The 12,125-nt window shown below is 39.6% G+C and overlaps 1 protein-coding gene across 3 annotated transcripts in view; it reads right to left on the reverse strand.

Moving 5' to 3' along the window:
- GALNT1 (polypeptide N-acetylgalactosaminyltransferase 1) overlaps positions 1 to 12,125 on the reverse strand; it is a 53,824-nt gene that overhangs the window by 12,900 nt on the left and 28,799 nt on the right. For 2 of the 3 annotated variants that reach the window (XM_033168843.1, XM_033168844.1), the window contains exons 4-5: positions 3,350 to 3,516; positions 254 to 461 (exon numbers count right to left, since the gene is read on the reverse strand). In XM_033168843.1, the coding sequence (XP_033024734.1) occupies positions 254 to 461; positions 3,350 to 3,516 (375 nt within the window). Of the gene's footprint in view, positions 1 to 253; positions 462 to 3,349; positions 3,517 to 7,164; positions 7,252 to 12,125 lie in introns of those variants that run through there. The other variant, XM_033168845.1, reaches the window with a different exon arrangement.

Genomic DNA, 12,125 nt, shown 5'->3' on the forward strand with positions numbered 1-12,125 from the left:
ACCTGAGATGTCACAGTTATTAATTATACATATAACTATATCTGCAATACATCCATACTGCATTTGAAGATTACCAAGGTCTGCCACTGTTCTTTAATTAATCCTTTGTGCAAATATTATTCTACTACAAATTTCTCATATTCTAAGGATTAATGAAGTTTGCCTACTATGTCCAAGGATGAGTTACGCTTAAAGAAACAGAGTAGCTGCATTAGTCAGTATTAACCTTTAACATGTTTTATAAAATAAGCACCTGTCTGCTTTTATCCGTGCTAGCAGTGGCTCCAGCCATCCTACTGTACATTCACAATGAGCATCTAAAAAGGTGATGACTTGGCCTTTAGAGGCAGCAGCTCCTTTCAATCTGGCTCTGATCAGTCCAGAACGCTGCTCCATTCGAATCACATAAACTGGTACTCGTAATTTCTTCACATAGTTCTCCAAGGGTCTCTTCAAGAACTCTAAAAAGTATGACAAACAAAAGGTAAAATAAATGAAACATTCAAGCTACATGTACACTCATAATTTTGGTAAGAACGTGTAAAATGGCTTACGTCTAAATGAACTCTCAACAAGAGTAGTCAAAAGGGGGCAGAACAATCCAGATATCAACACTAAATTTAAGACTGAATATACTATGAATACTGTGCAACAGAACCAGGACACACACATTATGCTCCAAATTGCAGATTTTAATGGAAGATTAAAACTCTCTTTTTCTCTTTCTGGTTCAGGCTGGTGACTTTTTCCACATGTAATCAAACAACTAATTGGTATTTATCCACTATTTTTCTTCTAAATGAAAAATTAGCACTTCTAAATTATGCAAAGAGTAGTCTTGTATTATTGATGTTTCTTTTTCCAGTGCAAAAGTGAAATATTATGCAAATCAGCTTTATTACTGGGAATATGGCACCAGCAGATACAAAGGTAAAGCTGAATGTTTGCTTTATTCAGTTCAGCCAACTGATGCTAAAATTTGAAACCCACTCTCTTCAGATTAGGAAATTTTTGTAGAAGCCCAATTTCCTACTTACAAAGTATTTAACCAGCATGTAAACATTTTCTGCCTTTTCTGCCTGCATCCTTCAGTTTGATAAACTTCAAACCCAATTTCTTTTTAACAAAGTTCCGTGTGAGTCATAGAAGCACGATCAAGGAAAACATTAGCATATTGCTATGTAGCCTGCTGATCAGAAGGTCGGAGGTTTGAATCCCCACGACGGGGTGAGCTCCCATTGCTCGGTCCCTGCTCCTGCCAACCTAGCAGTTTGAAAGCACGTCAAAGTGCAAGTAGATAATTAGTTACCGCTCTGGCAGGAAGGTAAACAGCGTTTCCGTGCGCTGCTCTGGTTCGCCAGAAGCAGCTTTGTCATGCTGGCCACATGACCCGGAAGATGTATGCCAGCTCCCTCGACCAGTAACACGAGATGAGTGCTGCATCCCCAGTCAGACACGACTGGTCCTAATAATGGTCAGGGGTCTCTTTACCTTTATGTAGCTATGTACAACTTGAAGAGACAGGTATACATGGTTTCAGAGTACAGTTTACTTAAGTACTATAAAACTATTAGGAACGCGGATGGCGCTGTGGTCTAAACTACTGAGCCAAGGGCTTGCCAAACGGCATTTCTGTGCACTGCTCTGGTTTTGCCAGAAGTGGCTTAGTCATGCTGGCCACATGACCTGGGAAAATTGTCTGCGGACAAACGTCGGCTCCCTCGGCCAGTAAAGCGAGATGAGCGCCGCAACCCCGGAGTCATCCGCAACTGGACTTAACGGTCAGGGGTCCTTTATCTTTACATTTAGAAAACTCTTAAAAGCAAAGCTCACACAACAGCTCTTTATTCCAAAACTGCTTCAATGAAGAAATCCACAATAATAATAATTCTACATAAAGGCAAAAGAATTCTCTTAAGAAGCAGGTTCATTACAATTCCAAAGGAAAAACAGAATGTGGGTGCACTGTACTTATCAATACGGCAAAATCCAACTAAAAAGTGATTTTGAGATTAAACAGGCACTATTTAATGAATATTCATTTCATGCATGTTTGAGCATTAAGGGCACCCTAGGTTATTTGAAGAGTGTGATTTACTTTACCCTGGCATAGAGTAATCTCTATTTCAACATATGCAGTCTGTGAAGTGTTCAAAGGACTGCTTCCAGTGGGTAGCTTTAATGAATTCATTAAATTCAAAAGAGTGAATGTATGTACCTGTATGGAGAATGTTTTTAGCACAGAGAAGCATGGATTATATATTATGCTATATACTTGCTATACAAGTTCATATAAGGGCTATGGTAAGTAAAAATTGGTATTACAAACAGGGTTCAAAATTAGCAGGGAGTCCAGGCGCATTTTGCGCCTAAAGATTCTCCATTCGTGAGCACCTCAAAAAGTCTGGGTGCCACTTTGTGCGCCTGGCTGACACTCAAGGATTACTGAAATGTATGTGCCTTGAAGCTTCAAAGTATATGTTAAGGATAAACAATATGTTTAGGAGTTTAAGAATAAAGAATAGTGTTTTGAAAACTGAAGTATGGCACCAAATTTTTTATGGTAAACACCAAATTAAACATGTATTAACGATTTCTGTTAAAAATGTGATATTAACAATGTGTCACTTATTAGAATTGTGTATTAGTTCATGCTTATCAAAATAATAAATAGAAAGTGTTGCCGCCCCACCCCAAAATGGCGACTAGACATTCTGTTTTGGTGCCCACATCCCAAGTTCCAGGAGCCATTTGGCTCCTAGCTTTTCTATCCCTGTTTCGAATACTGATTACAAAACAACCTAAAAGAATCAGGTTGCTTTTTAAAATTGAATTTTAAAATCAGATTTGATTTTTTTAAGTGTGAATACTGCATTTCTCTTAAATAATAATGAATTTAATATTAAACAACCTGTGCAAGTACATTAGTCTTATGATTAATCTAAAACAGGTGATCTATGAATCTATTTAGATCTGCCAGGCCATTTTGGTCAAGCCCTGTGGACCTGCCATCATATATGATGTCAAGTTTAGGGAAGGTAAAGAAAGACCTGGCCCAGCCAAAATGGGGTTTGCAGACCTGCAAAGTTATGCACGAAGTGTTTTGCACTGCTATCTATAACTTGAATCAATTCCTCTACCATATGCATTTGACTTAAAGGAGGCTTTCTCAAATATAAATATTTACACTCCACCTATCAAAACAGGCATTTCATTTTCACCTGATGAAAACTGCTCTAATCTGCCCAGTAACTACAGTCACATCAGCAACCGGCATTTCATTTTTGTTTGCTACTCAGTTTTTTTGAATTCATGCAATATGCCCAAACTGCACCTTATGCAATCTTACCTCTTTCACTAGCATCATCTACCAGAATAATTTCTTCCAGCATGTGTCGTGGTGACCGGTTTATGACACTATGTACAGTTCGCAAGAGAGTACTCCAAGCTTCATTGTGAAAGACAATTACAACACTTGTTGTAGGAAGGTTATCTGGATATACTTTTGTCTTACACCTAAGACAAAACACAAATAAAACAAATCAGTAATAAATGAACCCTTTATTATTACATTTGAATAAAAAAAATATTCTCTCTAATATTCTATTTATATTAAAAAATATAAGGTAGGGACAAGGAGAACTTCCCTGGGGAGGGTGTTTCATCAATGGGTTGTCATCACTGAAAAGTCCCTTTCCCCCAAGCTTTTAGCAATAGGCCCTTGTTCACTGATGCATTCAGAACTCACCTGTAAAAATGCCCTTTGGCCCATGCTACACTGGCCATTTCAATTTCAACCGAAACACTGAAGCAAGAAGGCTGTAATAGCATTAACTTGCATAGGTCATCAATGAATGCACAAGAAAATTATGGGCACAATTAGCTGTGTGAAACATGCTTCATGCAGAATAGAATGTCCAGATGCAGAATGAATTTCCTGTCAGGTCTATTGTTCAATTAAAATAGTTCTTACGCATGAAGAGGATTTCCAGGTTATGGCTAAAGACTGCAAAGAGTAATCCTTTATAATTAATCAGAGACTAGCTGAAGATGCCATTGGTGACCTCGCCACCATCAATGCTCCAAGCAGTGAGTGAACCACTGTATCAGAAACTGGCCCAATCACTGCTACCGTAATCAGAACAGAACTACAACTTGCAAAGTACTGGATCAAGCTCTATATAGGCAGAAACAGTCTTGAAGGAGGCAGACTAGTACCTCAAATGTTGTTCTAACAATGGGGCTTTCCCAACATCTGTAATGCTACCCATCCTAGAGAAGTGCTTTCAGGATGCTGGTATATATTCTTCTGCCACACTAAGTATGTTCTTAGTGCTTTGATCCAAAAGGTTCTCCATTTTTTCTATGAAGGTATAGTAAGCTGAGTTTTAGATACCCCGCTCAAGAAAGCAGCAAATGCACCTCAGGTCTCCTCCATTAGCATGGGATATTACCCCTATGAAAACGATGTAAGACCCCAAGAATATGCAAATAGCTTCCTTCCTGTCCAGTTCCAAATGTACTACTTATCCTAAAAGCCTATTCTCATGAGACAACAGTTCCCCCTGGTATGGAGGTGCACCTCAAAAAACCCAGTATCCATCAAATGCAAAAGAGGATCACAATTTGTTTGCTAACAAGAAAGTATTTTTGTTAGTAAGCCTGGGAGCTCCTTACAAGGTAAATTAAACTTTTTGGCTTTTAACCACTTTAACTAACTTACATGTCACAAAACATTAAGAAGCTTTGACAACTCTGAAAGGAGAGGACGTTCTCATTCAAGTGGAAAAGAACTTACAATCTAATAAAGAGAAGCTATCACCGACAGTTAGAATGTAATCTTTTCAGTATATTTAGGAATAAGGAATATTCTGTTTAAAGTAGCATACCAGTAACAAAATGGTTTAAAATTAAAGGAATTGAGTACTACACTAGTTACCCTGGTTTAAGACATACTGACACATATTTCAAATGCCAAGTTCTATTACGTACAGTTATAATTAAAAAGAAAGCCACAATAATTTCAGTACAAAAGGCAAGCAGCCTTCAAATTTGGACAGAAGCTCAAAGGACAGGGTATTTTCAGACTCCCCACAAGAAAAGGAAATTGGTTAACCTGTGCATCAAGCAGAGAGCTGTTTTTTCTGCTTTTTCTGCTAGAAGTGAAGAACTGATTTGAGTCAGGACTGAGAACTGGTAAAGCAGTATAGATTACAAAATGTCTAGGCATGAAAGGCAGTCCTTGATACAGTACTTTGACTATTGTTTCTATTGACTGAGGTAAATGTGGGAATGCATCCTATTAGCCAAAATATTGAATAGATTAAAATATACATTGCATGGTAGGTATACACACAGTACAGTAGTTGAAATCCCCTCCCCCCGGCAAGACAAGACAAATGAAGCTGCTGCCTGGCTGACCAGAAGAAGAAGAAGAAGAGTTTGGATTTGATATCCCACTTTATCACTACCCGAAGGAGTCTCAAAGCGGCTAACATTCTCCTTTCCCTTCCTCCTCCACAACAAACACTCTGTGAGGTGAGTGGGGCTGAGAGACTTCAAAGAAGTGTGACTAGCCCAAGGTCACCCAGCAGCTGCATGTGGAGGAGCGGAGACGCGAACCCGGTTCACCAGATTACAACACTACCGCTCTTAACCACTATACCACTCTGGCTCTTTACAAACCTTTACAAAAACAGATTTGATAGGATGATCATGAGAACCATTTAAATTCCAAGTCACAATATAGTAATGTTGAGACGTGGAAAAGGGCTTCCATACAGCAGGCTCTTTTGGCTGAATGAGAAAACTTCTGAAGCTCCTTTAGTGTCTGGAGCAACACTAACCTGCTTTATTTTTATAGTTATAAGACATATTTAAAGCCACCTAGCTGTGAAGTAGAGGTACAGTCAAACCTTGGTTCCTGAACAGCTTAGTTGCTGAACGAATCGGCTCCCGAACGCTGCAAACCTGGAAGTAAGTGTTCCGGTTTGCGTATGTTTTTTGGAAGCCAAACGTCCGACGCAGCCGTGCCATGGTTTTAAAATGGTTCCAGGAGTCGAACAGACTCCCGGAATGGATTATGTTCGAGAACCAAGGTACCTCTGTATAAGATTCTTAATCTAGGAGGAGGTGTCTATGTAGATCACCTAAAACGCAACAAAATATTCTACAGCAGTCTTCAAAGAGCCAGTGTCTTGAGCTGGCTCTATGTTAACAGCAGAATAAGGTTAACAAAGGACCACTCACATTCAATTAAACAGCCCAATAAGACATTTCAGGTCTAAAGATACCCTAGTGGCTAATCAATCAATACTCGACTGATTACATTCTATGTACCCACAAACAGGTAAAGTTCATCAATTGTGATTACCATGGATTATCGGAAGCAGAACTGGTCAAAACTGCTAATAATTCTAGGCAACCCTCAGACGAGGCCAAGCATGTCACTGGTTCAAAATAGTTCAAAAATGCCACAAAGGGGAAAAGTACTGCAGGAAATGCATAACACACACACCCCAAGGTATATTTTATAGATGTACAGCACAATCTTATATATCATAGGAGCCAACTCCTAGGGGCCAAGGGGGCTTCGGCCCCCCAATAAAATATCTGAGGGGGCCAGGGCACCCCAACGTTGACGGGCATTGCTATTCAAATGTTGTGAGTGTGTCATGTCATGTGATTGATTATATGGGGTGGGGCTTACCTGGGCCCTTGCAATATTTTATTCAAGTCCGCACCCTTGTTAATACATATCTACTCAAAATAAGTCACAATGAAGTAAGTGGGACATTCTCCCATAAAAATGGGCACAGGACTGCATCTAAAAGACATGAAGTATTCATTGAGATTTTGTTCCATACAGGATATATCAAACTTGAACACCTGTTTTGTAATCCCACCCAACAGGCAGTATGGTAACAATGAACTTAATTGCCAATAGTTCGGAAAACAGGCACAAGACGCATAGTGGAACATTTCCTGTGGAAGCAGCAGGGCTAAGCAGCAATACTTTTATGAAAATCAATAGGAATTTGTGTGTTAAGTCTCCAAGAGACACTACTCCATCTAGTAGCCTATGTATACTAAATATTTTCAGCATCCACACACTGGTTTGTAGTCAAGTTCAAGTCTGACCTTAACAGTTATTTCATAATTTACCTGACATCAAGAGAATGAAATTTTCCTCTCTTCTGATATAAGAAAGTTGCAATATCTCATGATTCAAGTAGAAATCTTCTTTAGACCCTAGAAACAAAATCCAAAATGGTCCTTAAAACCATTGTGGTTAGAGATTCAAGCAGAATTCATATAAAGAAAGATTTTCTAGTGCTTATGGCATAAGTCAGCTGCCCCCCAAGAGAGCTTTCTGGTGAAAAACTTAAAATTCTGTTCTTTGCTGTATAAAATTATTTTACATGCTAACTAGATGAAGGCTGAAATACCAGACTGTATGTATTAGTAAAAGATGTTACAAATCTAGGATATGTAAAGTTAGTTATGTTTGAGAAGAAAAATTAAAAAGATTTAGACTTCTGTTTTTTTCCAGAAAAATCCACTTTTAAAATGTAGGTGCCTAAAGAAAATCCTAGGTCAATTCTGTCATGGGCTCCAAACATGCAGTATTGCTGTGTATTTAAGAGAAGCAACTCTTAAGTCTCCAACTCTCCTCTAGGTTAGAAGTTCCTAGAAAGAACAAGAATCACAGCGGACTTATGTATTAGCACCTCCTTTGCTTGCGATCAACTAGGAATACTGGAGGCTTCTATCATCAATTTACTTTATTGTCAGGGCTTTTTTTCAGCCAGAACTCAATGGAACTCAGTTCCGACACCTCTCAGGTAGGTGCCATTGTCATTGTAAGAGAACAAGGCAGGTGTTTGTGGTGAGTTCCGGCACCTCTTTTTCTAGAAAAATAGCACTCCTTATCGTGAAACCTACTTAAAATCTAGTTCAAAGCCGAACCTTGTGTGGGTCTTGAGCAACCATAACTCTAAGCATTGGAGGTGATGTTCCTATTATCTTTCTTACTAATACATTACCTCCACAGAGGTTATCAAAGTACACACTTTAAGACATTTTGGTTGGTCTCATAAAGCTATTGCCCTAATAAGGATTTTTGAATTTTATTGTGGGCCAAAATGGATACTTTTGGTGTTAAAGCTGCTTTACCTTTCACAGAATTACCTGAAATATTATCTAAAAGCATAGTCATGGAAAAGAGAGCACACAACAGAAATAAGCATGAATTTTTGAATGAATGCACACCAAGACTGGGGAGAGGCTAACACCCTACCAATGGAATAAACCTCAAGCCACAGATGCATTCAACTTGGGGGTTGTGGACAAGACAAAATCTGGCATCCAAAGATCAAAATCATCCATCAAAACCTTTTCCACTGTTGAGACTTCAGAAAACTTCCAAAAGATCACCCAATTCATACAACTGAAAATATATCACATAATCACTAGTGGGATAATATTCTTCATTTTTACATGTAATTCCAAATTAAATTAAATGGCTCTGAATGCAAGAAATCAAGATCTAAAGTTAAGGACTAGATGTGCACATTAGACCAGACAAAAAAATACTTGGTCAAAGTATTTTCAAAACATTACTTTTACTAGATCAGATCAACGTGCTTAATAATTATGCTAATTACAAAAAAATAACTTTTTAAAGGCACATATGCTCAGTAGGTAGACCGTCTTAGAAACACAATGGGTATTAAAAAAACATGCAAGACCTTGTTCATACATCTAAATAAAAACACAATCCATACATAACTAATTTAATGTATGTGAAAAGTCCAAAATAGAGTGGAATATCCATGCACAAGTTAAAAACAAGATGTGTCTCCAAGCAAGTTTTACATACCCTGATCTAAGAGTATGGGCAGCATTCAAGAGACAGTGTTGCTGAGCAGGTGATTTTGATACCTTTTTATACTGCTTTTCAACTTTAAAATGAAAATATAAACCAAAGAACAAAAAACCTATCAGATATTAACAGCAGAAATCAAACAATTCAACTACCAAAGGAGGAACAGAAAAGAAAATCTTTTAACCTGCCTCTAGAAAGAAAGAAAAGGTAATCATACAAATTTAAGGGTGGATATAGGGACCCAGGTGGCGCTGTGGGTTAAACCACAGTCTAGGGCTTGCTGATCAGAAGGTCAGCGGTTCAAATCCGTGCCATGGGGTGAGCTCCTGTTGCTTGGTCCCAGCTCCTGCCCACCTAGCAGTTCGAAAGCACGTCAAAAGTGCAAGTAGATAAATAGGGACCGCTCTGGCGGGAAGGTAAACGGCGTTTCCGTGAGCTGCTCTGGTTTGCCAGAAGCGGCTTTGTCATGCTGACCACATGACCCACAAGCTGTCTGAGGACAAACGCCGGCTCCCTCGGCCTATAGAGCGAGATGAGCGCCACAACCCCAGAGTCGGACACGACTGGACCTGATGGTCAGGGGTCCTTTACCTAAGCGTGGATATAAAAACATACCAGGTCTGCAACAGAGAAGGCACCATTTCTTGCAAAGACTAATCAAGCCTTTGCATATGATCTTTAGCATAGCTTTGTTAGTAGATGATGATTTATTTTGTACCCTGCCCATCTGACTAGGTCACCACAGCTACTCTAGGTGGCTTCCAACAGAATGTACAAATACAAACACACATCAGATATTAAAAACTTCCTGATATAGGGCTGCCTTCAGAAACTCATGTAGTTTATCTCTTTGACATCTGATGGGAGGGCATTCCATAGGGCAGGTACCACTGTCAAGAAAGCGCTCTGCCTAGTTCCCTGTAGCATCACATCCCACAATGAGGGCACTGCCAGAAGGCCCTCGAATCTGAACAATGGGGGTGGAGTTGCTCCTTCAGGTATGCAGTGCCAAAGCCATTTAGGGCTTTAAAGGTCAGCACCAACACTTTAAATAGTGCCCAGAAACATATTGGGAGCCAATGTAGATCTTTTATGACCGGTGTTACATGGTCCCAGCAGCCACTCCCAGTCACCTGTCTGGCAGCAGCATTCTGGATTAGTTGTAGTTTCTGAGCAGGGTGGATTTGATTTAAATCAAACTGATAAAAATCAGTAGTCAGTAAGGCTCAGGGTGGATTTAAATCAAAAAAATCTGATTTAAATAAAAAAGATTTTTTTTAAAAAAATTTAAATCGGATTTTTATTTAAATCAGATTTTTTTAATTTAAATTCACCCTGAGCCTTACTGACCCTATCCCTCAGAAACAGTATTTCTGTCTTGTTGAGATGCAGCCTCAATCCACTGACTGCCATCCATCCTACAAGTACCTCCAGACACTCACACAGGATGTTCATTGCCTTCACTGGTTCCAATTTAAATGAGAGGTAGAGCTGGGTATCACATACTGGTGAACACCCAGCCCAAATCCCCTGATGATCTCTCCCATTGGTTTCATACAGATGTTGAAAAGCATGGGGAGGTGAGTGCCCAGGGGTCCGAACACTCATCTCTCAACACCACTTTCTGGATATGGCCCAGAAGGAGCAGTACCACTGCATAACAGTGCCCCCAATTCCCAACCCACCTATATGGTCCAGTAGGATACCATGGCCAATGGTATCAAAAGCTGCTGAGAGATCTAGTAGAACCAGGAAACAGTTTTCACTTTTGTCCCTGCGAGAGATCATCTCTTGTACCTTATTATACTACTAACCAATAAATACACTCAATTTTCCCACAAAGAGATCAGATTGTCTTCCTTCTTTGACTCTCCCAATATTTATCTATTTAACCATATTCACAATACCCCATCCTTTGGTTCCCTTTTCCTCCAGTGCTCACTTTTCCCCAATTCCAACAGATGATCAGTCTAGCAGCTGTCCATAAACTTTGAATTCCCTACTTCCAATAATATTTGATACTTGGTTAGCCCAAATAATTAAAGGATCCATTGGCAGACACCGTTATCACTTCAATAACTTTTACTACACCAGCCAAAGATGCACCGTATTTGTCCGTGTATAATACAATGCTTTTTGCTTAAAAAAAAAAGGCAAAATTGTTTGTCGTCTTATACACAGATAGCAAATGCAGAGGGGGGCCCGTGTGATTAATGGCAGCAGCAAGCAGGAGATTGGCAGCAGCGACTGGCCGGGTGCTTGGTGGCTGCAACAAGGCCTGCTGGCAATTGGCTGTGGCTGTGGTAATTGAGCAGGCGATTGGCGGCTGCGGCACGTGGGCAGGTTGGTTGTTGGTGGCAGTGAGCGGGCAGACACAGAGGTGTGCGATCGGCAGTGGGTGTGGCAAGCGATCAGCAGTGGCAGGCAGGCAGGTGAGCGATTGGCAGAAGTGAACTCCCCCACCCCACAAAAAAGCTAAACAACTTAATTCCTTAATTTTTGGTTTTAAAAAAATAGGGGCTGTCTTATACATGGGGGCGTCTTATACACAGAAAAATACAGCACTTAACATTCCAGCATCAACTGCCTTGCACCTCCAATATAAATTACTTGTATCATAGATATGACCGAGTCATAGTGGTATTAAATAAACAAAAGACGAATGTATAAAAACTTGCTTTAGGTCTTAAGCTGATTGTATAAGGGACATTTTGCCAAATCCAACTCCACTGACCCAGTAACATCTCATGTCCCACACCTCCCTACCATTTACAGGTGAAGTACAGGTGGAGACCATTTAGCGTGTGTTCAATTGACGCATGACAGCCAACACATAGGTCATTTTGGACCCAGAAAAGGGTGGAACCAAGTGGGCTTATGCACACTCTACCGATGCACGGGGGGTGCCAGGAAGACAACACCCAGGCAAATTGAGGATTGCCTGTATTAAGTGTTGTATCAGTAATCTTAATGATTTTGTATAATTTGCTTAGTAATTTTTTTGAGTTTTTCTCTCATCAAATTTATAAATTCTATCCTTTCTCTAAACTGTCCATGTCTTACCAATAAGGTATGGCTATATTTCTCAACTGCAAGTATTGATAAAAGAGAGGATAATTTTGTTGTATATCATTAACAATCTGATTGCAAGTTTTAACAGTACCCTCTTTAAATAACTTTCTTTGTTCAAAATGCCCGTGAATCTTACTATATTATACCCCCCAAAAAAACTCTTCCT

This window comes from Lacerta agilis, chromosome 14 (genome assembly GCF_009819535.1).
Source record: "Lacerta agilis isolate rLacAgi1 chromosome 14, rLacAgi1.pri, whole genome shotgun sequence".
NCBI lineage: Eukaryota > Metazoa > Chordata > Lepidosauria > Squamata > Lacertidae > Lacerta > Lacerta agilis.